The 27512-nt window shown below is 37.4% G+C and overlaps 1 protein-coding gene across 2 annotated transcripts in view; it reads right to left on the bottom strand.

Moving 5' to 3' along the window:
* Positions 1-27512, bottom strand: part of LOC150090015 (nuclear pore complex protein Nup93-like) — a 220838-nt gene that overhangs the window by 150388 nt on the left and 42938 nt on the right. For both annotated transcript variants that reach the window (XM_090368937.1, XM_090368936.1), the window contains exons 6-8: positions 26528-26629; positions 22087-22158; positions 16638-16730 (exon numbers count right to left, since the gene is read on the bottom strand). In XM_090368937.1, the coding sequence (XP_090225063.1) occupies positions 16638-16730; positions 22087-22158; positions 26528-26629 (267 nt within the window). The remainder of the gene's footprint in view (positions 1-16637; positions 16731-22086; positions 22159-26527; positions 26630-27512) is intronic.

Raw genomic sequence — 27512 nt, 5'->3', positions numbered from 1 at the left:
TTAGTATTGCATACAGGTTTGGAGGCCTCATTTTAGGAAAGATGTAGAGACACAGAATGAGTACAGAGAAAGGCAATGAGATTAGTTAGTGGAACAAAGGGTTACTGTTACCAAGAAAGATTTAAGTTCTGCAAATTGCAACATCTGGAGACTAGGCACCTGCAAGGTGATCTGACTGAGGTGTAATAAGACCTTGAATGGTTAGACCAAGCTCAATGCTGATGGGATTCTTCCTCTTGCTCAGATTACAATCCGGAGGGGGAATAAATTCAAATCGACGAAAGACAGTTGTAGAATAGATGTGTGGATATTTGCCCTTAGCCAGCAGGTGGTTGATTGCTGGAACAAACTTCCTTTTGTCATTGTGGAAGTTGACAGTTTAAATAAATTCATGGCTGAACTAGACAAACTTTTGGAGTGAATGGATGTGTGAAACAGGAAAGGTATTTTATTTTTATTTTGGCTGATGCTATAAGCTTGCTTTCTTGCATCATATGCCTCTACTAATGCTAATGCTAAGAATCAATTTCTGTGCATTCTCTCACCAGCAGTTTTCTGACCTATCTAACACTGCCTTGACAGCATTGGCAAATATTCTTGTACTACCCCTTCTATTTAAGTGTATCCCATCTCTGTAAAATTAGTCTCTCCAGTTCACAAGCACACATCTTGTTGAGTAAAATTATACCTCAAAACAACTGATATTTGGCAATAAAATCATTATGCACAAGTTATAATAAGATAAAACACTTTTTCTGTGTTAAGGAATGACAATTTAATGTAATGATTGTTTACAAAAATAAGTTACTCAGGTTACAAATTTACAAGACTTCCCACCCTTCATATTTCTTAGTATAATTTGGCACCCAAAACTAGTTTCTCAGGTTGATTATGATGCCCTGTACAGTAAAACCAACAATTTCTCCAAGGAAAAAAAAGAGTAACTGTCAAAGAAAAGAAAGTGGAGAAAGTCACAGCTGATATCATCTTAGACCCTGAAGCCTACACCAATAAAGTCGCGACACTTCTAAATGACAGTGGTATGTAGTGCATCATTCCAAAAGACTCCCAGACCTATTGTTAATTGCAATTTCACCCTGGAGTTAACATCAAGTAGCTTGCAAAAAAGAAGAGAAAAAAAAAGAAAAAAAAAAATTTCCAGGAAAATGAGTTCTCTATTTTTGGGGGGGGGGGGGAGAAGAAAACTTCAAGAACCTCTCCACTGCATCAACATCCAGATGACTGCTTATCCAGCTTCAACACTGACTCCATGTTATAACTGTGTCATTTGAGGATCCCAACCAAAGCATGTCTATCTCATATTTGAACTTAACATCAAGAACAAGTACATCATTCCTTTAGACAACTACACAGGCCACCTTATGTTACTTTCAATTAATAATATTACTAAACTGATAGACGAGTCCATAGCTCACACATACTTCCAGTTTTTGAGTAAGTTTTATTTTCAATCAAAAGTACCAAGTAGGGAACCCATATCTTCAATGGACCCAACAGAAAGCACAATCCATGAGGACCCCCCCCCTTCTCCCAATTACAATTGCAGTCTATTGATAAAGAGTTTCACTTAATGTGAAACTCTTTTCACCTTTCAAGTTGGGGCTAGAACAAAAGCAACTGCCTTCCCTTCCTGGCCATCTCCATCAATTGAAAAGATGATTCCTTGGGACCACTATTTATAGAAATAGCCTACAAAATTCTGAATTTCCACTCTAACCAAGAATATTAAACCTGCCATTAGAGATTTAATAATCAGAGCCTATGTGGACTACAGCCACTACCTTAAATACTTTATGAACTAAACTACCAATAAGCACCATTATGAAGGCCACCTCTGAAATAAACCCATCCTTCCAAACAACCAAGACCACAAGAAATAAAAGCTGTATTTCACAAACAAGGAAATTATGCATGTCAACCTTCAATGTAGTCTCCATTACGTTCAACATACTTCCGCAAAAGCTGCACTAATACCTATTCAAGAGAAGTTTTGTTTAGCATTGAAGCCATTGGGGCAACATCTTAATCCCTTCATCTGACAAAAGTGATGTCCTCTTAGTGGCGGGAGAAAAAAAAAAGGTGTAATCAAATGATGCTAAGTTTGGTGAAAATGGGATAATATCTCAAACTTCATCTCTCTGAGTTACTGTAAAATGGATAGTGTGAGAATGAGCACCATCAAGCTGCTGGCATACACCTGAGGACAGCAAGCCATAATGTTTCATACAAATTGCTGGCTTTGAATGGTTCAGAACCACATCACAGTATTTGTCACTTGTATCTCATTCTCCTTCCTCCCACTAATATTCTAGAATCACCCCTTTATGATCTCAAAATACAGTGAGTAATGGACTTCCTTTGTCTGAGGAGAGCCTGTATGGTCCCATTCTGAACTTGAGCATTTGCTTTCTGGTGCTAACAGTGCACCCATGATTCAGCTCCAGTCATTAGGTGCTCGGAGATAGTGTCCCTTTCATGTTTCTACTGCCCTTCTTGGGTAGTAGAAACCCGAAGGTGATGTGACATCAGTTCCTTGAGTTCATGTTAAACATAAAAGAATCCATTGAGTACATACTTTTCAAAAGTGCAATTCCTCACTAACAATCTGCAAAGGTGCACTGAATCAACAGTAATTCTGCATGTGGTGGCAATTTCTTCAATAGCAATGTGATGGTTTTCTTGTATGAGTTCTTTCACTGCTGCTACAACTTCTGGTGTCATAGCTTGATGCGCATGCCCTGATTGAGGAGAACTCTCAACACTTTCAATTACCATTCTTAAACTTATTCATCCACTAGCAGACATGCCACTGCATGAATCAACACAGGTATATGCTTCACCACACTAAGCAAAAATTCTGTGACAAATTTCAACAGGTTTTATTCCTTCTGCCAATTCAAAAAAATCAGATTACAGATCACATATTTACCTTGGTGCATAAAGTGATGTTGCCAAATAGACTTCAATCAATAAGGTGCCACATGATTATCATCAGTTTTTATATAATAACATTTTATTTTGGTTTTGCAGTTTTCATTTGAATGACCTTTGAAAAAATATCATCATCATCATCATTCAAATCTGTTATACCCAATTAGGATTATAAGTTACTATGATAGTTAACTCATATTTGGGTCTGGACCATCAAACCACCAGTCACTATTCCCTTCTATACTATTCTGTAAGGCATTTGGGGGGAAAATTTTCATCTATGTGGCTCACACTTGTAGGTAGAAGGAATCTATTTTGTAGAGACGGAAACATTTGAACAAAGGTGATGCAAGGGTTTTTGCCAGTATCATTGAAGATACCAAGGTTCAGAAAAACTGCTAGTTGGTGGGGTAGGAGTAATATAGATATACATTTATCTCATTATATGGATTAAAGTAATGCATGCACACATAGTTTTTGTTTGTTGCCACAAAAGCCAATACTTGCAAGATATTCTGAGGGTAGTAGCATTTCAAATGAGCAAACAGCTAATGCTATAGAAACAAGCTTAAATAACTCCAAGTGGCATGTCAGTGTAGTACAATACAGGGTGTCTCAAAAATATTGGTACAAACGTTTAGGGGAGGTAGGTAACATCTAAAGGAATGTGAATTGCATAGGAATCCATAACCGGAAACGTCATGGGAAAGTAGTAGCAGAGGCACAAGAAGCAAAAATGACACAAGACAGTAATTGAGGGCAACCATTTATTTGATATAATATTAACAATGGAATACGAGTGGATGCATTTCATGATGTTACAACAGATGCTCGAAGGTTCCACCATGAGACGCGATGCATGTGTGACACCGACGCAACACGGATTGGCAGACACGGTCGAACATACCTGGAGTTTCTTTGACAGTAGCAGCAGCACAGATGAGTCTCGCCAGACATCCATTTCCGTCTCCACAGGCGATCCATACATGATAGATTTGAGGGTCCCCCACAGAAAGAAATCAAGGCTCGATAAATCAGGTGAGCGTGGGGGCCAGACAACAGGTCCACCACGGCCAATCCATCGACGCCTGTTCAAATAGTCACGAACACACCTTCCATAATGGGCAGGCGCCCCGTCATGTTGAAACCAAATGTTGCGTCTCACATTTGCTGGAACATCATCAAGTAACCCTGGTAGAACTTGTTCAAGAAAGATCCAATATTTAGCGAAGTTCATGCAGGATGGTAACAGGTATGGGCCGACTAAGCAGTCACCGACCATACCTGCCCACACATTTATTGCACAAAGAGATGTTGTGCCGCATGGGGGCGCATACCGCGTGGGTTGTCGTAAGCCCACACACGAGCATCGTGCTGATTGAATAAGCCTTCCCGAGTGAAATAAGCCTCATCCGTGACCAAAATATAGGCTGGAAAATTCAAGTCTTGAACACTTTCTTGGAGAGACCAGTGAGCAAAAGCCACACGTGCAGGATGATCTTTTTTTTTCCTTTTTTTTTTTTTTTTTATGTGAACCCCAAACACGAGGTATTAGAACCTATAGTACTTAGTACCGTGCTTGGGGGGAGCAGTAACTGAACCCTTTGGAGATGAAAGGGGTGTAAGGAATCGTCGTGCCAGACTCGCTGTACACTGCAAAGAGACACTCCTAAGCAGAGGCAACGGCACGTGTGCTGGTAGTAGGGATGGCATTCAACACACTTTCTTCCATGGCGGGAGTTCGCGTCGAACAAGGTCTGTCCACACTACTCCTGTTACCTCTAAATGACCCATAATCGCACAAAGTTTGATGCACACGCGCAAACAAATGGTGGTCCGGTAAATGTCTATCTGGGAAGCGTTCACCATAAAATCGTTGAGTGGCTCATCCATACACTAGGTGCATGTCTGCCAGCTCACAGTTCGTATATCGATGCATGCTCTTCGTGCAGCGACTACTGCTTGAATGAGTAAACCAGAAATTTTCCCTCTCGCGAACTGATGAACAGTGCCGTGTACCAACTTACGGTGACGTTTCCAGTTATGGGTTCCTATGCGATTCACATTCCTTTAGATGTTACCTACCTCCCCTAAATGTTTGTACCAATATTTTTGAGACACCCTGTATATGAAAACATAACTTAAGTGAGTTTTAACTGAGTTTACAGTAATATCAGGAGTGTCATCAATAAAATGAGTGAATTCGAACTCCTAGTTAGGACAGCTAATGCTAATATAACAGAGCTAATAGAAATGTGGGGGCTTAGAGGGGAACAGGTATCCTGTGTGTTATCAGACACTCAGCCTAAAACACTGATGGATCCAATATCTCTCTCTATTACAAAAGATTTAGGAGAAGTCCGGTTGGCCTGCCTCCCTAAAATCCACTCATGCACACCTTCTCGATGGTAAGCCCTGTTACGTCACTTAGGTGGCAACGAACGTGTAGAGTGGTTCTCTTCAAGATGCCTGGTCAGCATGAAGAGGAAAAGACCAAACCCTCCAGCAATGAGAGCACAACAATACAAATGGCCCTCAGTCCCCAGCAGCTTTCACTCTCCCTCTTACGGCAGCGAGAGGATCAGAGTGGAAGCAGAGGGTGCTAAGAATCTCTGGGTACGACCAGGCTGCCATGCACGGAAATTGAATTTGGCCTGTTAAAACGTACAATCACTCATCGGTCAAGGCAGGATATTAGAGCTGGAAAAGGAATTAGAAAATGTGAATTGGAATATCATCGGTTTGGCTGAAACAAGAAGAAGAAATGAATCACTTATAAGTTTATCAAGTGGAAATCTGCTGTACACCAATGGAAACAGTGAAAGGAGTGAAGGTGGAGTTGGGTTTCTGGTCCATAAAGATTTTAAAAACAACATTTTGGAATTCAAAAGTACATCACCAAGGGTGTCAAGACTAATACTCAAGATTTCTAAGAGGTACAAGCTAAAGATTATAATGATTTATGCACCAACATCGAGCCATGATGATGAAGAGGTTGAAGAAATGTACACTGAAATTGAGAGTCTTCTAGATGAGCAGAAAACCCACTACACTATTATTATGGGGAACTTCAATGCTAAGGTTGGAAAAAGGCAAAACAGTGCAGAAAGAGGAACTATAGGAAATTTTGGAATTGGTGAAAGAAATAAAAGAGGTGAAAGACTTGTGGAATTTGCAGAATCTCAAGGACTGTCAGTAATGAACACTTTTTTCAAGAAAAGGGTGAACAGAAAGTGGACATGGAAGAGTCCAAATGGATTAACAACTAATGAAATTGACTTCATCCTCACTAACAGAAGATATATTGTGAATGATGTTACCGTCCTGAATAAGGTAAATGTTGGAAGTGATCACAGAATGGTAAGATGTACACTTGATATAGATGTAGGAAAGGAAAGGAAAAAACTGACTCGAGTAAATAATACAAAGGTCTTTGAAATAACAAAGGAGGAGAAAAAGCAGTATGTACTGGAACTTAAGAACAAGTTTGAGCTGTTGTTGTTGTTGTTTAAGGGTTTTAAGACACAAGGGCATCAATGGCCAAGATGTGTCTTTCCAAGTTTTTAATGTAAATCAAACATTTTTTTCAGATTTGTTTATCAAATCTGATTTGCCGAATAAAATTAAATAATTCATCTATATTCGCAGAGTTGTCTAAGATCTGTTGAAGGGTAACTTGATTCTGGTTATTGCGTAAACTCTGAAAACAAAGGAATCTGGAATTCCTGAATCGAGGGCATACCAAAAGAATGTGTTTTACTGAAAGTTGAACTTAGCATTGAAAACAGAGTGGGGGATTTTTGTTTGTCAATAGATGAAAATGAGTAAGATGAGTATGGCCAATTCTCAGTCTGGCAAGTATTACTTCTTCTCCTCTGCGACTCTCTCTGATGCTGGAGTTCCATATTTCTGGATTAGGTTTTATTTCCTGTAGTTTATTGTTGACTTGATTTTTCCATATTTGGGCCCATTCATTTTCACTTTCTCTAATAATGATTGGACTAAAATCAGTGTGTGGAACTATCCTTGTTCTGTTTGGCAGTTCTGATGCTGACTTAGCTGCAATGTCTGCTTTTTCATTGCCTTCTATTCCGCAGTGTCCTGGGATCCAGCAAAGAGTTATTTCAGAGTGTTTCTTTTGACAGCGGTTGATTAGAAAGTCGATTTCTTGTAGAAGAGGATGACGAGAATGTCGTTTACCCTGTATGGCTGAAATAGCACTGAGTGAGTCCGAGTATATTAAGACAGAGAGGGACGACTGTTGACATATTTCACTTAATGCAAGCTGTATAGCATACAATTCTGCAGATAGAATGCTGCACTCAACTGGAAGAGATTTTGAAATTACGTGAGAAGGGAACACAGCTGCTGCGCCTACATGTGACTGGGTCTTAGATCCATCCGTATAGATTATGAGTTTTCCAGTGTGTTGTGAAGTATAGTTGGCATGCAACTGTCGGATATTACATAGTGGAATGGTATTTTTTGGCCACTGAGCGAAGTAAAGATCAATGTTTATATGATGTCTATTCCATGGGGGTAAAGGCATATTTGCACTTTCCGCAATTTTGTTCAGATCGAGTTTCCACTTTTATATTACTTCTTGAAGACGAATCCCAGCAGGTCTGGATTCATTAGGCTTGGATTCATAAAGTGTTGGCCATAAAGGTTGGTTGAGGTATACCCAACAGGGGTGAGTTGGAAAGCTTCTTATTTTGGCAGCGTATTGGCAGAGTAATCGTTGTCTTCTAAGATAAAGGGGAGGATTGTGTGCTTCTATATACAAGCTTTGTACTGGCGAGGTTCTGTAGGCGCCTAGTGCTGATCGAAGGGCACTGTGTTGAATGGTGTTCAGAGATCGTAAGATGCTGTTTTTAGCTGATGCATATACTAAAGCTCCATAGTCTAATCGTGACCGGATTAGAGAACGATATAAATTCAGCAATGACTGTCTGTCAGCACCCCAAGATGTTGAGGATACTGCACGAAGGATGTTTAGTTTCTGGAGGCACGTAGTTCGTAGATAGGTTACGTGTTTACGGAAATTTAATTTGGTGTCTAAGTTCAGACCCAATAATCTTATGGAATCTGTCATCAGTATTTCTCTGCCTTTCAGTTTTAATACAGGTTCCGGATGAAGCGATCGTAATTTACAGAAGTGTATTGCTGCTGTTTTCCCCTCGGTTAATTGATAGCCGTTGCTTTCTGTCCAAGTTTCAATTTTGTTTATTGCTATCTGTAATTGTCTTTCAATGGTAGCCATGTTGGATGATTGACAGGAAATAGCAAGATCGTCTGCATACATATAAACTTCTACTGTGGCTGGGATGTCTCTTATAATGCTACTGGTACGTAATGCAAAGAGTGTGGCACTTAAAATCGATCCCTGAGGTACTCCTTCTTGTGTGTGAATTTTGGACAGCTCATTCTGGAATCTTACTTGAAAGGTCCTGAAGTGAAGAAAATTCTGAATGAATCTAGGCAGGTTACCTCTCAGTCCAAGTTTGCATAAGTCTTGGAGGATTCCATATCTCCAGGTTGTATCAAATGCTTTGGCAATATCAAAAGTTATCATTACCATGTGCTGTTTTTTAAGAAAAGCATTTCGAATGTGAGCTTCAACCTTGATGTGGATATCAGTTGTACTCCTGTTACGGCGGAAACCAAATTGATGGCATGATATAGCATCTTGATCTTCAACAATCCAGACAAGTCTCTTGTGAACCATCTTTTCTATTATCTTTCCTAAACAGCTGGTCAAAGATATAGGACGATAACTATTGGGGGAGGAAGCATCTTTACCGGGTTTCGATATGGCTACCACAACTGACTGATGCCATGTATCAGGGTAAACATTCTCCTCAAAGATTCTATTGTAAAATTTCAGTAGTATAGATTTTGAGTTTGAGTTAAGGTGGCAAAGCATTATGTAGAAAATGCCATCTGGTCCAGCAGAACTAGTTTTAGAATTCTGTAGAGCTTCATTGAGTTCATTCATAGTGAACGGAAGGTTATAAGAATAAGATTGTTTTGTAACAAAGTTAATTTTATATTTTTCCACGGACATTTTTTTGAGTCTAAATGAGTCTTCATAAGATTGAGATGATGAAGTGACTGCAAATGTTTCTGCTAAAGCCTCTGAAATATCACTTGGAGAAGAAATATCTATTCCTTTCCAGGACAGGATTGGGGCTTTGGTTTGTTGACACTTTCCACTGAGAATGCGGATCTTTCTCCAAATTATTCTGGGGTCTGTGTTTCTGCAGATGGTAGAACTGAATCGAATCCACGCGTCCTGTTTAGATTTTCTACGAATGTGGCGTGCTTCAGCTTTTCGCCGTTTATAGTTTATAAGGTTCTCCGTTGTGGCATCTCGGCGAAAAATGTTCCAAGCTTTGTTTTGTTTCCTTTTGGCAAGATAGCAATCCCTTGTCCACCAACTATTATACCTTTGTTTCGTAAGGTTAACTTTTGGTATTGCGCTGACAGCAGCTCCAAGTAGTTCTTCTACTATATGTCTAGTGGCATTATTAATAGGTGCAGTAAGAATCAGATGGTTATCAAATTGCACTGTTTTCGAAAACTTCTCCCAGTTAGCTTGGTGAAAATTCCACGTAATTCTTTGGTTAGATGTATAGTTTGTATCCGTCTGTATTTTGCAAATTATAGGAGAGTGATCACTGTTGTGAAGGTCAGTCAATACTGTCCAATCAAAACTAGGAAAAATGGACGAGGAACATATGGATAGATCCAAAGCAGAGCTAGAACCCGTAGGCAAGTGGATATAAGTATGCACACCGGTATTCGGTAGTGTTAAGTGATGGGTATCAAGTACAGTTTCGATCATCCTCCCTCTACGATCTATGATCGGGGAACCCCACAAAGGATGATGAGCATTTAGATCACCTAGAAAGCATACAGGTTGGGGCAGTTGATTAATTAAGTTGTCAAGTTCTGCAATGGAACATGAAACGTTTGGTGGAATATAAATGGAGATAAGAGTGAGATTAATTCCAAGAACAATACGAACGGCTATTGCTTCTAGATTAGTGGAAAGCTGAACGGGTTTCGATGGTACGTTACTACGAACTAATATTGCTACTCCTCCTCTTGCTGGAGACTCAGAACATCTGTCACGTCCATATAGCGTATACCGTGAGAAGTATGGGGTATAATTTGATGATAAATAAGTTTCCTGTAGACAAATACATGCAGGATCATTCTGGTGCATTAAGTATTTTAATTCGTCAAGATTGCTTCTTAGTCCTCTACAATTCCACTGAATAATTTTCTGCATTACTTGGGTTTAGGTTAGGTGGATTGGTCTGATCGTTTGTTTTTCCCTCGATCTTGTTTATATTTCTCTCGTTTTGAAAAGACTGGTTGAGTAATATCCATCTCATCATCAGCATGAAGCATGAGAACAGGATCTTCATTATTTAACTTCTCATCGATTTCCATAGTTCGTTCAGTTGGTTTATTTTGTGCACGATGAGAATCTTTCTCCTTCAATAATGTGCCTGAGTTGGGAACGTCTTGTTGTGGCTTGGATGGCTTTGTATTAGTAACATTTTATGGACTCTTTGTCTTTGTTGCTGTCAGTGTCTCATCATCTGCAAGGATGGATCTAGCCCATAGAATAAGAGATAATTTAGGAGGAATGGTAATATAAGTCTGTGTAGAAAATTCTTTAGTGTTTTTGACTGCATTGGAATATGTTTTGGCAGGCATCACATTTAATATCTGTTTACGTGCCTCTTGGTAAGATACATTTTTCTCTACCTTGTACTTCATTATTTTCTTTCCCATTTTCCATAATTCGCAAGTTCTAGAATATGTGGGGTGAGTACCCTGGCAATTGGGACACTTTGGCGTTGCTGCTGTGCATTCAGTTTGGGAATGGTCTGATGAGCCACACAGGGGACAGATTGTCTTACCTTGGCATGCTGTTTGAGAATAACCATACTTCTGGCATTTAAAGCATCTAAGTGGATTTGGTATATAGGGTCGGATCTTACAGGAAAGGTAGCCAGCTTTTACTGATTCTGGGAGATTCGGACTGCTGAAGGTAAGGATAACATTTCTTGTGGGTGTAAGGACACCATCTTGTTTGGTCATAATTCTCTTAGCACCGACAACACGTTGTGCTTTAAGTTCTTCGGCAATTTCTTCCTCAGAAACATTAAGGAGGTCCCATTCCGAGATGACTCCCTTTGAGGTGTTTAAAGTTCTGTGCGGGGTTACCGAGATGGGAAGGCCTCCGAAGGTCGTTTGCTTCAGGAGTTGTCTAGAATGACTGGGATTGGAAGTCTCTATAAGAAGATCTCCTGAGCGAAGGCGTTTGACAATTTTGGGAGTACCTGCTACAGCCTCTATGCTTTTCTGCACAAGAAATGGCGATAAGCTACTAAGAGGTTTCGTTGATAACGAGTGTACAATTAAAAAAGCAGGTAGGTCATGTGAAGAATCATCTTTTTTGATTATTTTTGCTTGAGATGACTCAAGTTCATGCGAGCACGTAGGCTCTACAGTCGGTGATATTAATGGATCCATGTTTGCTCCTTTTCGCCCTGAGTATTGGATTAATACTCAGACTACCAGCCCCGCCACGTGGAGGCAGGAGAGGTGCCACCAGTGACCAAGCGATAAGAGATTAGTGGTTAGTGTGTTAGAGAAATTGGTTATATATATATAAATATAAAAGAAAGGGTCTTTCCTTCCTTAATATGAAGCTTAGTTCTCTATTTAGAAAAAGCCAAAATTAAATAATTTTATAAATAAAGAGGGTTTTAACAATCTCTACAATCTGTCGCTTAGAGAAAAAACGCTTTCAAATCACTTTGGAAATATCGCTATGATCACTCGCTTGGCACTCGGGGCCGCACACAAGTTTGAGCTTCTGCAGACTGCTCAGGACCAAGATATCGACAAGGAATATTACAACTTTCTGAAAGTGATAAAGCCCAAGAAACCTATAGGGAAACAGAAATCCAAAGAAGAAAAAATTAGTCAAGAAACACTTGTCATGATGAAACAAAGACGACAAATGAAGAGCAAGAAAAACACTGACAGGGAGAAAATTGAGTATACTGAGTTATGCAAAGCCATTAGAAAGAGACTCAGAGAGGACATAAGAAGATTTAACACAAGAAAAGTAGAACAAGCATTAAGGGAAAACAAAGATTTAAATCAGCAGCCATGAGCAGTAATACAGAAAGACAAATGACACTGAAACTGAAGAATAGCGATGGTGTACTTATAAACAGCAGAGAAGGCATAATTCAAATAGCAGAAGACTACTATAGAGAATTATACAAGGAGCGAGGGAATGATACCAGCAGTGGGGAAGATGGATTGCAAAGTAGCAACACATACGACATACCGATATTCTTCCTGATGAGGTAGAACATGCATTGAAGAAAATGAAGAATCAGAAAGCCCCGGGGGAAGATGAAGTTACTGTAGAGTTGTTAAAATTGGGAGGAAGAGACATAACACAAAAACTGGCAAGGCTCTTCACAAAGTGCATTAGAAAAGGTGTGATGCCTAAGCAGTGGAATAATGCAATCATAGTTTTGCTGCATAAGAAAGGAGATAAATCAGAAATTGGAAATTATAGACCAATTAGCTTGTTATCCCATATCTACAAGTTGTTCACAAGGGTCATTACTAACAGATTAGAAAGAATACTTGATGAGAATCAACCGAAAGAGCAAGCTGGCTTTAGGACAGGATTCTCAACTATGGATCACCTTCACGTAATATCACAGCTAATGGAGAAAGCAAATGAATATAAAACGCCATTATGCCTGGCATTTGTGGATTATGAAAAGGCATTTGACTCCATACAGCATAGGGCAATGTTTCGGGCACTGGAAAGACAAGGCATAGATACTCCATATATTATGATTTTGAAGAAAATATATGAGAGTGCTACATCCTTTATTAGACTAGACAAAGATAGTAGCAAATTTAAAATCGAGAAAGGAGTTCGACAAGGAGACACAATATCTCCGAAGCTGTTTACTGCTGCCCTTGAGGAAGCTTTCAGAAGATTAGACTGGTCGCAGAAAGGAGTCAATGTGAACGGAGAGTACCTAAACCATTTACGATTTGCAGATGGCATTGTGGTCATAAGCCATGATCCCAAAGAATTAGAGGAAAATCTTAATCAGTTATGCACAGTTAGTAAGGATTTTGGACTAAAGATGAATATGGCTAAAACAAAAGTAATGATGAACAAGTATACCACGGAAAGGGAAATAATGATTGAAGGAGCAGTAATTGAAAAGGTGGAGTCATATACTTATCTGGGACAAGTTATTAGCTGTAATAATGATAAATGGCTGGAAGTCAAGAGAAGAATAAATTTTGGATGTATAGCATTCAGGAAATATAGTCACATACTGAAGAGCAATATCCCAGTTTGTCTGAAACGTAAAATAATGAATCAATGTATACTCCCCACCATGACTTATGGAAGTGAAACTTGGGCACTTACCAAAAGAATGGAAGAGAAGCTAAGAACTACACAGCGAAGAATGGAACGAATTATATTGGGAATCAGACTGTTAGATAAGAAGAGAAACACATGGATTAGGCAGCAAACTCAAGTAAAGGACATTCTTATCAAAACTAAAGAACTAAAATGGTCTTGGGCAGGACACATAGCTCGAAGACATGATGACAGATGGACTAAGAATATAACAGAATGGTACCCAAGAGGAGCTAGAAGAAAACCTGGAAGACAAAGGCAGAGATGGATAGATGAAATTCATGAGTTTTTGAGTAGTAAATGGATGGCCAGTGCTCAAAACAGAAGGAACTGGAAAGTTGCTGGAGAGGCCTTCATCCTGCAGTGGATTGAAAATGGCTGATGATGATGATGATGAATAGAAATGTGGTGCCACTTGGAAATAGAGAATAATGAGTTTCACTGTCATATTTAAAGTGTATTTAGGAAGGATAAGGAAAAGAGAAGAGTGGTAGGATCATGCTTCTTATCAAAAGCAGCCTGAGTGGAACAAAAGCTTTCAGATTCAGTTATTAAGCATAATAGCACATAATCTGAGTATTATGAGATAGCTAGAAGCAAAGGGAATGAGAGTGTGAGAAATTTACAGACCAGAAAATTGTGAGGATCATGATGAAATCTTCTACATACAAATGGATGAGTGAGCAAGTGTGAGTGCCTTATCATGGATGATTTCAATTAATCCCTGACAGCCAATTTATTAATGAAAATAAGCAGAAATTCACAAAATGTTTTTTAAAAATCCAATTTTAATTTAGTTTTATTATTTTTTGTGAAAAGAAAAAGATGGGAAAACTGAGTTTTTTCAAAAAGGCAGGAAACTCTGTCACCAACTATATTATGAGAGTGAGAAAGAGAAGGGTCAAATAAAAAAGATGGATTTTCCATCGTAAATCTGGAGAGTTGGCAGCTATGCACAAACACGACGATACTGATTATATACAGCCAACCTCATGAATATAATTATTATTTATTTACTATTTATAGATTCATAGTTATGTAATTGTTATGGTTATTTTCATAGTTATGTAAGGATATATCTATGTATATTATTTTTATTTCATAATTTAATTATCTGATTGTAAATTTTTTCAGTTAAGACCCTCTGAATTTCCGAAACATGTTCAATATCATGCCTTGAAAGTAAAAATCACCCCAACAAATTCTACTGTGTGTGTGTGTGACTCTCTCATGACAAAATCACAATGGCACACAATCACAATGAATATTTGGAAAATTTACCAGCTGTATTCTGGCTATCCTCTAGGTGACCACAATAAGGCAGGGGGGGGATACCACATATTATTTGTACTGCTTAGATCAATGGATTATGTGCCTTAGTGAAACAAAAGGAATAAGCTGATGCTGTTTGCCATTTGGAGGAAGCCAAAAGCCCACACTGGCAATTGTTGCTTTTGTACTATGAATGTAAAAAGATTCTTAGTGAAGAATAAGCACAAAACTGTTTATCCAAGCTTAGATTCAGTGATGAGACCAATCCCTCACAATGACAGTATGCCAATTCCAAGACCTCCATAGAATGTAGTAGATTCTTCTTCAGAAGAAATGGAATGCGATGAACATGCAAATGATGGAAACTGGAGAACTTCAGCTTGAATATATACCCAATAAAGAGAGTCAGAACTGTTTATCTAAGATGAGTCTAGTCTTGCCCAAAGAAAAAGATGAACTTCTCACCTTGATACTAAAGTAGAAACACTTGGTTGTCAAAGTGTTGAAGTGGCTCACTATGAAAACAAAACAGTTTTGACAACATTCTTTACAGTAAATGGTCTGCTCTGCTAATCTGTGGTATCAATGGAATTTACTGGGAATTGTAGCAAGTACACATTACACCCAAACAGTATCTCCTCATCAACTCCTCACAGCAAAGTTTAAAACAGCTGTTCTAATGCAGACCATTACATCAGAGATGTGACTGACCTCGAATAAGCACATATGAGCCAAGAACAAATAGTGTGCAATATGTTCCATTACTGGATTCAATAAGCATTTTCCTTCCACCTCTCCACATTAAGTCTGGCCTAATTAACAGTTTTGTGAAAGTAATGAGTAATATGATTTGAGAGCATGTCATTACTTAACAGAAATTTCCAAAGAGCAGTACCATGAAAGTGAAAGAGGGAATCTTTGTGGCATCTCAAATCAAACGGCTTCTGAAGAATGAAAGCTTTAAAAAATGGTTCAGTGTATTAACTAAAAACATGGCAGGCTTTCAAATGGCTTTGTGGAAAATTTTTGGGTAATCACAGGTCTCCCACATACAAAGATGGAGTTCAAAAACAGCTTGATGCATATAAGGTAAGCTGTTGAAACCTCATTTCTTGCATTTACATCTAGATTTTTTTCCTGAAAATCTTGTCAGAGTGAGTGACAAGCAGAGGGGAATGAGTGAATCAAGACATTAATTCAATGGAAAATTGCTACTGATGTTTCTGGAATGAATGTATGTTACTGCTGAATGTTGTACTGTGTTGTAGGTCCAGACAAAATGTACAAAATGAAATTGAGGAAACCATCAGCACATTTTTAAAATATACACATCTTTGTCATGATAGTGTACTATTTTATTTTAACTACGGGTATAAAGGATTTAAACTGAAAAAGTAATAAATTTAATTGCAAGCAATCTCCATTTATTTTATAAATAAATTGTCTTAACTTGTATTCATATTATCAGCAGATGTATTGCAAAGAGAATATAAGCTAGGAAAAAAACTAATAACATAATTGAAATCAATTAGTTTAGAAAAGTGTTTCAGAAATTAGTTTACATCTTTGATGAAAAAGAAAAGTTTGATTTTGTTAACCAGTATAATTATATAAAAACTGTAATTTAGTGCCATTTTTAAAGACTGCATATTTTTTATATACTGTGACTACTCTGAGTCAGAGTAGTCACAGTATTGAAGTCAGAGCACAACTCTGACATCAAAGAGTCAGAATTGTGCTCTGGCTCTTTCAATAGTGTGCAGTAACTCTTACAAAGAGTCAGAATAGCTGTCTGACTCTTTGTAAGAGTTACAGCATATTTTAAAAATTTAAGCATAACACAGAACATATACAGTATGTTATACATATATAACATACTATAGAAATTAGTATTAATGAAAAAAAAAAAGATGGTTACCTTATCATCCAGGTCTCTAGCCATTTCATAAAATTTTTCTGCTAAATTAAGCTTCATTCCTCCTTGTACAACATGATCATTGTATAAATAAATCTGGGACATAATAAAAAACAAACAAACTAGAATAAATATTTTGAGATTCCTATTGAACTTAAAAAAGGAGTTGAAGTATAAAAAATATAGGATAAAAAGCTCACTTATTGAAGTATTTCTTAAATTAACTGAATTAATTTAAGAAGTAAAATTAATTAAATTGAATTTTTTTCTTTTTCCAAGATTAACAGAAATGAAAAGTAAATAAATTATCTTGTTACAGTAATTACTAGCTGATTAATTAAATATATAAAATAGTTGTTTTCACTTCACTGCACATGCCTCCCAATGTAATATTTGCTCATGCATTATAAACTGTCAATGTTTTTGTAATGCAGTTTAGTTATTTCTTCCTGTATTTTAATAACAATTGAAATATAACATGTATTTGACATTTCAGCTGTGATTAATATTATTGAACAAATAGCAACGATTCATGATTTATATATTTAGTAAGCGATAACACACATTAAAAAAAAAGCAATGATTTTTAACTCCCATTAGGGCATGGTAACAAATATAATAATCCAGCGCTTCATCTACTTACATAGTATATGGATAACTTATGTAATACAAGACATGGCTATTAAATAATGAGACTGCACATTCAGCCACTACACACCAAGCACCACCAAAGGCACAGCAGTTGACCTTGAACCCTTTCCTAGTGGTCTGCCAAGTCACATTGCAACATGCTCATTCACTTTGCAGTGAGGCAGGTTTTATTACCTTGTGTTTTTGCAGTTTGCCAGCAAAATGACAGAAAAAAGAATCAAACAACAAATCAACCTCAAATTTTTAACAAAACTAAAGAAAATCCCAACTGAAAATTATGAGTTGTTATGTAAAGTTTATGGGGAAGATACTATGTCAAGAGCTAGCGTGTTTAAATGACATATAAAATTTTTAGAAGGAAGAAAGAATGCAGAAGACAACAAATGACAAGGCCGTAGGGTATCCACGAAAACCGATGGAAATGTGGACAGGGTTAGGACAATGATTAGAAGTGACAGTCATTTAAACAATAGAATGTTGCATCGGAACTCAATATGGACAAAGAAACAGAAAAAATTTTAACTGAAAATTTAGGCATAAGAAAAGTGTGGTCCAAGATGGTGCCAAAAATTTTGAATGAAGATCAAAGAATGCAAAGACTCCAAGTTTGTGAAGATGTTTTGAAAAAAAATTGTAGAAGGTAGAGACTTTCTGAGTACTGTAATTACTCATCACGAAAGTTGGCTGTTCCAGTAAAACCAAGAAACTAAAAGACAGTCAGTGGAAGACAAAAACAATCTCCCAGACCAAAAAAGCAGGAATGTCAAAATCAAAAATGAATACCATGCTTTTTTGATATTAAAAGAATTATTATGGATGAATAATAATTCTTTATTATTCATCCATACGAAACCCGTTTCAAAAGGTCCACACACGACCTTTTCAACTAAATTGTGATCCAAGAAAGCAACGGGAAACTACTTGGATTATCCTTCCCTTGAAAACTTCAATGATAGCAAGCAAAATAAACCACGGCCCCGAGTCTCGGCGTCCCTTGAATGGGGCAGGGGTGCTAAGAATCTCCGAGCTTGCGTCGAAGAATTTTCTGAAACTAGCTACATGGAACGTTAGAAGCCTACTACAACCAGGAAAACTAGCCAATGCTTTACAAGAAATGGAACGCATTAACATCAACATACTTGGGTTAAGTGAAACCAAATGGCCTGGAACAAAGAAGTTTATATCAAACGACCACCACGTCTTCTGTTCCGGAGGAGAAGAGAACACCAAGCAGACGTACGGCGTGGCTTTCGTTGTCCACAAACAACTGGCCAACAAAGTCACCAGTTTCACCCCAATATCGGAACGAATCGCACTACTACAGCTAGCAGGCAACAAGATCAACCTGAATGTGCTCCAGGTCTACGCACCAACAGCGGACAAAGACGATCAAGAAATTGAATTGTTCTACGACAAGCTAAGCAACACTTTAAAGTCGCTGAAGAAGCACGACATGACGGTCATCCTCGGTGACTTTAATGCCAAAATCGGTCAAGGAAAGCTACAAAACATAGTCGGAGAACATGGCTTGGGGACACGGAATGAACGAGGCGACAGACTCGTCCAGTTCTGCCAAGAAGAAAAATTTAGCATTGCCAACACTTGGTTCAAACTACCACCTCGACGACTATACACCTGGACCTCACCACAAGACTCTGACAACAATATCGTCAGGAATCAAATTGACTACATCTTAATCAACATCAGATATAAGTCAAGTGTCCTCAATGCAAAAACTTACCCCGGAGCTGACATATCATCAGACCATAACCCAGTAACAGCAACACTACGTCTCAAATTACGAGCAGTCAAACGCACAAGCACAACAAAAAGAATCGACCTGGAGAAACTGAAGAACACCGCCAACAGACGACAAGTACAGCTTCATCTCAACACTACAATCCGATCGATCGAAGCAGTAACAACAGACGTGCAAGCATTCGGGCGTTCACTCAAACAGTGCATCAATGAAACAGCAGAAACCCTGCTAGGACATCAGGCGTCGAAAAAGAAACAACGGTGGATGACCCAGCACATACTAGACCTAATGGATGAACGGAGAATATTCAAAAACAACAACAACCGGGAAAAATACAAAGAAATACAACAAAAGATCAAACAGGAAATCCGGAAGGCGAAGGAAAAATGGATGGAAGATCAGTGTGCAGAAATCGAAGACCTAATCAAGAAAAATGACAACTATAACCTGCACAAGAAGCTTAAAGAAGCTGGAAACATCTACAAACCGGTTCCTATCCCAAGTTTATATACGGACAACAATCAACCTATACTAAGCAAACAAGCCAAACTCGACACCTGGAAGAGCTATATATACAATCTGTTCGGCACCAACAGAAAACCGGCAGAAACGCAACAACAAACACAGGAAGACAATCTCCACATATTAACATCTGAAGTGGAACATGCCATCCGAATAACAAAGCCAGGCAAGGCCTGTGGACCTGATCAGATTCATGTGGAACTGCTGAAGCAACTAGACTACAGCAACATCCAACAACTAACGAAATGGTTCAATCAAATCTACAACAACAACGACATTCCATCCGAATGGCTCCAATCCATCTTTGTGGCCCTACCAAAAAAGGCTACCAGCCGGAAATGCGAAGACTTCAGGCTGATCAGTCTAATGAGCCAGGTGCTAAAAGTCTTCCTCAAGGTGATTCAGCAAAGGATAAGATGTAAGTGCGAAAGTGCACTAGGAAACACACAGTTCGGATTCTGCAGGGGACTAGGCACCAGAGAAGCAATTTTCTGTTTACAAATATTGCTACAAAGGTGCTATGAACATCAAAAAGACGTGTATATATGTTTTATTGACTACGAGAAAGCCTTCGATTCAGTAGACCACGACCGCCTAATTGACCGACTGAGAAAACTTGGGCTTGAAAACAATGATATCAACTTTATTACAACTCTCTACTGGAATCAAACAGCCCGGCTTCGCTATGACAACGATCTGACAGACCCAATTCCAATAAAAAAAGGCGTCCGGCAAGGCTGTCCATTATCTCCCATTCTTTTTAACATCTATTCGGAAATGATCTTCGACCAAACACTGGCTGACAAGAACATCGGCATAAAAGTTAACGGACACTACATCAATAACTTAAGATATGCCAATGACACAGCACTAATAGCGGATTCAGAACAAGATTTACAGACCATCTTGAACGAAGTGGACATAGAAAGCCAAGCATGGGGGCTACGAATCAACAAAAAGAAAACAAAGGTGATGAAGGTCAGCAGGACTGCAAGCAAAATCACGATCAAACTAAACAACGAAAAATTAGAGCAAATACACCGCTTCAAGTATCTCGGAGTGCTCATTGATGACCAGCTGAACCATGAGGCCGAAATCAAAAGCAGAATTGAACAAGCCAGGCAGGCATTCACCAAATGGAGAACCCTCCTCACCGACAGAAGCTTGAACATCGTGCTCAAATTACGCACATTGAAATGCTACATCTGGCCAATACTGCTCTACGGTGTAGAAACCTGGACTCTAACATCAGCCACTACAAAAAAGCTCCAGGCCTTCGAAATGTGGCTCTACCGAAGAATGCTGAAAATTCCGTGGACAGCCAAGATAACCAACGCACAGGTCCTGCAGGACATGCACACGGAACGGGACCTGCTCAAAACCATCATCAGCAGGAAATGCAAATACCTAGGTCACATCGCTAGGAACCAACAAAAATATCACCTACTACCACTCATCCTGGAGGGAAAGATCGAAGGCAAGAAACGCCCAGGCAGACCGAAAATGGCATGGCTAGATAACATCAACACCTGGCTTCACATGACAACAGCACAAATTCTACACGCAGCGCTAGACAGAGAACAATATCAAAACGAAGTCGCAAACGCCATTCGGCAGCATTAAAGAAGAAGAAGATGGATGAATACATCTCACAAAATCACACTGTCAATCAAACATACTACATTGAAGTTCTGACAAGGCTGCATGAAAAAATTCAAAGGAAGAGACCTGAATTGTGGAAGGATGGTTGGATGTGACAACAAGACAGTGCTCCAGCACACAACACACTCTCTGTTCATCTGTTTCTTGCCAAAAAATGAATCCCTAAGTGTGAGCATGCAAATGAATCCCTAAGTGTGAGCATGCACCCTACTCACCAGATCTAGCCCCTTGTGAATTTTTTCTCTTCCCTAAACTGAAAAGTGTGCTTAAGGGAACCCATTTTCAGTCCACTGAAGACATTCAGAAAACAATGAACCAAAGCTTTAGAAGGGCTTATAGAAGATGACTTTCAGAAATGTTTCTGTGCTTAGAAGAAACATATGGAACGTGTGAAGCACAAGGCAATTATTTTGAAGGGGATAAGTTGTAGGGTGCAAAATATTTCATTATATTTATTTTATTGCAACAGTCTCATCATTTAATAGCCACACCTTGTATGTATATATAAAAAAAAAGAAATAATAATTAACAGATTTCTACTGATCTGATTTTAATGAAAATTGGAATGGCTTGGCAAATCTTTCTAAAAGAGCCAAATAAAAAAAAAGTTTCATGAAATCTACCTGCTGGGAGTCAAGTAATTACATGTGGATGGACAAGATGAAGATAACAGGTGCTTTACACACATATACTTATATGCCTAAAAATAGGTGAATACTGTTATTAACTCATTCAGGTGATACATAATAATAATTGCAAAATTTTGTAATTTGTTTAGCCTCAGTATTAATCAAAAATTATATATGTAAAAACAATTTTCCTCGTGTAAACTAATACGAAATTAAAAAGAAAAGTTACCTCTTTTGCATATGCGATTTCTGTGCTGTCCATTGCACTCCGAGTATTTAGAGAAACTCCACCAAAGTACACCTAAAAAACAAATCACTGTTAACAATTTTTCCTTATCAGATTTCTTAAATAAATAGAAATACTTCAACAGTGATTCCAAATTATTTCTTGCTCTACAAATCTTACATTACACAAATTATTTGCTTTGTAAAATCAATTCTATAAAAAGCCATTTAAAGTGTTTCCCAGAATGCAGATTATATATTTCTAAGAACACAAAGTATCTCCAAGGTTCTTGTGTGAAGAAAACGTTATAACCATGCCCACCAGAAAAATACCACTCAAGACTAGTAGCTTTGTTGGAGCCAGAATGAGAAAACTCAACCCACCCATCAATCATATAACCTCTAACTCCAAAGAGTGGCTGAGTACTTCTCAAAACCATCACTATAAATCAGACAATGAAACAATCTTTTTTTTAACCACAGCAATTTCAATAAAATATATTTCACAATAGCAAATCTGAGTAGGTACAGATTCACCACTCAAGCCCAACAGCCAACAGGTAACCACAATCTTGTAATCAAAAACAGCTGCTAGAAGCAAAGAGAATGAAAGCACTACTCTCTGGTATAGTGTCATCCTCCCCCAGTACACAGAGGCCTCAATATACTAAGAACACCAGGAACTAAAACCAACCTACAACCTATCTGGAGTAACAAAGGAAACTACCTAAACTACTCCAGTGGTGAACAGGATAATGAGATCTGAAAAAAAAGAAGCCTAACTGTGTAAGTCTTTTAAATTCATTATTAATTTTAATCAAATAAGATATATGCATTATTTATTATTTTTCTAAATTTCCTAAAGTTGTTTAATTACCCCAGTTGTTCATTTATTCATTTTATTGCGTTAAATTTTATTTTTACGTCTTACAACAGAGGTCGTAATAATAATGACATCCATTAAGATAGAAATATCTACCTACCTTATGCCAAGCTAAATGATGCCGAGATATCTGCTTAACTATTTTCCCACTTCAGTGGGAAATAAAAGTTAAAAAGAAGTTAAACTGCAATAAAATCCTTTTTTCATCTTGTTTTCAACAATCTGAAGCTGAACAGGAAAACATGCTATTTATGAAGCCCTTTTCCATTTCAAAAATGAAATAGCAAATTTTCTTGCCAAACTCCAATTAGAGATTTCTAGAATTCAAAAGTAGTTGTTGTTATTTGGGTTTTAGGAGCATTAGCAACTAAGGCCATATTGCTCCGGGGATGCAATATGGCCTTAGTTGGCCATATTGCATCCCCGGACAACCACCAAGGGCAACACTAATCTTGTTGCCCTTGGTGGTCATTCACTGACCTTTATGCATCCTCCATATTTGGTGGTCACGGGCTCGAACCACGGTCTAATCAAGAAGCGTGTGCTACGCATTGCTGTCCTCCACACCAGGCTACGGAGGCGACTCAAAAGTAGTGCAATTTTCAATAATATTATTAAAATGTTATGTAAATAGAGGTGGGGGGGGTCAGAAACCAAAACCTCTCTTTCTATTTTTTTTTAGGATGCATAAATGTCCCAATTTTCTGAAATTTTAAATGTTATGGCTTACCAGACAGCTTTTACCATCACCATTTGCACAAATTTGTTTTCACTCTCAAACTAGATCTATCAAATATGACTTCATAAAATGCATTTGTATTTCTCTGCATATTGCAATATAGGCTGAAGCTGAGAGCCTGCCTTGTGGTGTGAAAGTGCTCATGGTAAAGTAGTGTCATAGTTTGCAAACCACATGCCAAAAAACTGAGAGAATTTTGTTCTTTAGGTGTAACATATAACAAGATATAACTTTAGAGTTTGCTATTCTTAAGTGTAACATATTAGTATTAACATTAGTAGAGGCATACGATGCAAGAAAGCAAGCTTATGCAGCATCAGCCAAAAAAAAAAAAAAAAAAACTCCGATTTCACCCCTCTGTTCATTCCAAATACCTGTCCACCTCAGCCTTACATTTATTTAGGCTATCAACTTCCACAACAAAAGATGGAAGTCTATTCCACCAATCAACTATCCGCTGGCTAAAAGCAAACTTCCGCACATCTATCCTACAACTGTCTTTCCGCAATTTGAATTTATGCCCTCTCAGGTGATTATTCTGAGCAAGCGGAAGAATCCCATCAGCATTGAGCATGCTCAAACCATTCAAGGCTTTATACACCTCAATCAGATCACCTCGCAGGTGCCTAGTCTCCAAACACTGTAATCTGCAAAACTTAAGCCTTTCTTCATAAGAGCAACCCTTTGTTCCATTCACAAATCTTGTTGCCCTTCTCTGTACTCGTTCCAATAGCTCTACATTCTTCTTAAAATGAGGCCTCCAGAACTGCATACAGTACTCAAGGTGTGGCCTGACCATCGCCTTATACAAGGGGATAATCACCTCCTTATCCCTGCTAGAAAAATTCCTGTATATCATTAACATGACACCATGAGCTACTCTTGCAGACCGTCTGCACTGCTCAGAAAACTTCATATCTGCCTGCACAATTACCCCAGATCCGTTTTATTCTCTACCACTGTCAGTGTAGTACCACAGAGTTGATACGTTATTCTGGGGTTACTGCTTCCCATATGTAGTACTTTACATTTGTCAACGTTAAACTTCATTTGCCACCTCTCAGCCCATCTGCTCAACTTTTCTAGATCCTGTTGCAGCAGCATACTGTCATTAGTGTCATTAACAATCCTGCCAACCTTCGTATCATCTGCAAACTTGAACATTAAGCGTTATATACTATCATCAATATTATTTTTAAATACAGAAAACAACAATGGACCCAACACTGAACCCTGAGGGACTCCACTAATAACATTAGTCCACGATGAGCAGTGTCCATTGATTACTACTATCTGTCTTCTCCCACTCAACCATCCCTTTATCCATAGCAGCAATTTGCCTCCAATGCCACACTGCTCCAATTTGTGCAGCAGTCTTCCATGTGCAACAGTATCAAAAGCCTTTTTAAGATCCAAATATATGATATCAAAGTTATTCCCTGCATCCAGTTGCTTTGTGATCACATCATAGTATCCAATCAAATTGGTCAGACAAGACTTTCCCTTAAGAAACCCATGCTGTGTCCACTGCAGGATCATCTAGACAAGACTGAAGTCTTGTCTAGATGATCCTGCAGTGCTTTTTTAACCAGTGCCTCCATTAATTTCCCTGGAACAGATGTGAAACTAACAGGTCTATAATTACTTGTGTCGCACTTTGATCCTCCTTTGTGAATTGGGGTCACATTTGCACATCTCCAGTTCATGGGTACCTCCCCTGAGTAAAGGAAGCTCTCATAATTATGGCTAAGGGTTTGCTTACTTCCTTTGCTGCCTCCTTTAATATAACTGGATAGATCCCATCCAGCCCAGGTGCCTTTCTTATGTTTATCTTCAACAATTTGTCCTCCAAAAGTTTGCTATTCTTAAGTGTAACATATAACAAGATATAACTTTAGAGTTTGCTATTCTTAGATCTAAAATATAACAAGCTATTGATGAATTCAAAAACTTGCTGGTTAGTTTACACAAAGCAATCAGCTGGATATTAAAATTTTTAAAAGTATTGAAGGCATTTTTTCTTGCAGATTATTGTAAAAAAATTTTAATTATCATTAAATTAAGAATATTTTCATGTCATATACAGCATATTTGACACATTCAATAAGCAGATATAAAAATTGAATGTTCCAAATTACATAAAAATTACATATTACAAAAATTACATAATAGAGATCATGAATTACATACATCAGATGATCAAAATGCTTAAATTGTGCATTTGAGAAAGCAAGTGAACAAATCAAAAAGGTGCTTGACAAATTTTAATGAATCAAAATACTTTTAGAGTGAAAAAGTGAAATCGTTTAAAAATAAAATATTTAATATGCATAAAATGACTTGTGAATATTTTCAAATAGAAAAATGGGGTGCATCAGTTAAAATAAATTCAAATTTATGGAATGAATGCTTCTAAAAAGTACATCAGTGTAGAAGAAAATTTAAAAATATATTTTTTAAATATTACTGATATTTTTACCAATGTTAGTAATATTTTTACTGATTTTTTTTTCTGAAGTTTCCATGAGCAGACTTTGGAAATAAAAAAAATAAAAAAAGTGTAATTTTGTTTGCTATTCTGCACATAATGAAAATAAACAATTAATTTCAATGTTATGTAAATTTACCATAAATTTAACATATAGAAATTTTTATAAAATGATCAAAATATGATTAGGCAGGAAAGAAGTTCAAAAAGATGTTATATATATATTATAACACATGGCTTTATTATCTATGATTTTTATTAACCCAGTAATTAATAAAAAAATTAGTATATAAAATACTACATTAAATTCAAGAAGTAATCAAAAATCATCATACCTCTTTAGAATAACTTGTGTCACTGGTATCCAATGTAGTTCTAGATCTCATACCATCCAGTGGAGTTCTAGACTTCATACCATATCTTCTACCAGGAGTTGTCTATAAAAGATATTTTTTCTGCTGAAGTGGTTATTAAAAAAAATCAGTTGTAATTATTTCATGAAATATGATCGAAAGGGGTACAGATGCTGAATAAAAACAATAAATTTCATATAGGATGATTTAAAAAGAAGGTAATAAATAAATTAAAAAATAAATAAAAGCAACAAACACAAGATATAACTTTTAAATTCATTACATTTATTATATGCAGTAATTATTTAGCATTATACGGCATGCTGACTTAATAATGTATATGTTACTCCCTGATGTCTACAAGAACATGTCCATAACATGGCTATTATTGAGTTCCAAAATATCGGCTCCAAAAGAAGTTTCACATTGGGAGATTGTGTTCCTTACTACTGCAAAATATTAAGTGTTTTTTTTTTTTTTAAACCTTTGCAGTCCAAAATTATGTGTATTGTCTTCCCAATGCACTCCTGCTCTAAAATCCAAAAAAAATTAGTACTTGAAGTGTGATGTTCAAAAATTATTTACTTTTTGGTTTGCATGAGCTAATATATAAAACTACATGATAAAAAAATTATAAATTTGTTGGACATTTTAAAAATTTCATTTTTAAATTTGTGACATAGCCTATGCTATGTCACAAAATGGGGAAGGACATTTAATCTGTCTTCTGCAACTAAACTCTAACCTTTTTCTAGAAACTTCTTATTTCAGACATCTTACTCTGAATAAGCAACTTCTTTCAAAACTGCTCATGATGAAAGTTCTTTTGCTATGGATTTTCTACCTTCAAGATAAAACTATTCACAATTGAGACTTCTAAAAGCCAGAAAAACAATTTCCTCCACCATTTCAATGATTTTCAGCTGAACAACTAACTAGCAGAGTAATGATCATCTCTGCCTACAGT

Source organism: Mastigoproctus giganteus, chromosome 2 (assembly GCF_048544385.1).
Source record: "Mastigoproctus giganteus isolate SK-2022 chromosome 2, ASM4854438v1, whole genome shotgun sequence".
NCBI classification, from domain to species: domain Eukaryota; kingdom Metazoa; phylum Arthropoda; class Arachnida; order Uropygi; family Thelyphonidae; genus Mastigoproctus; species Mastigoproctus giganteus.
Note: the sequence above shows the minus strand (reverse complement) of the source record. Positions and strands in the feature narration are given on the sequence as shown.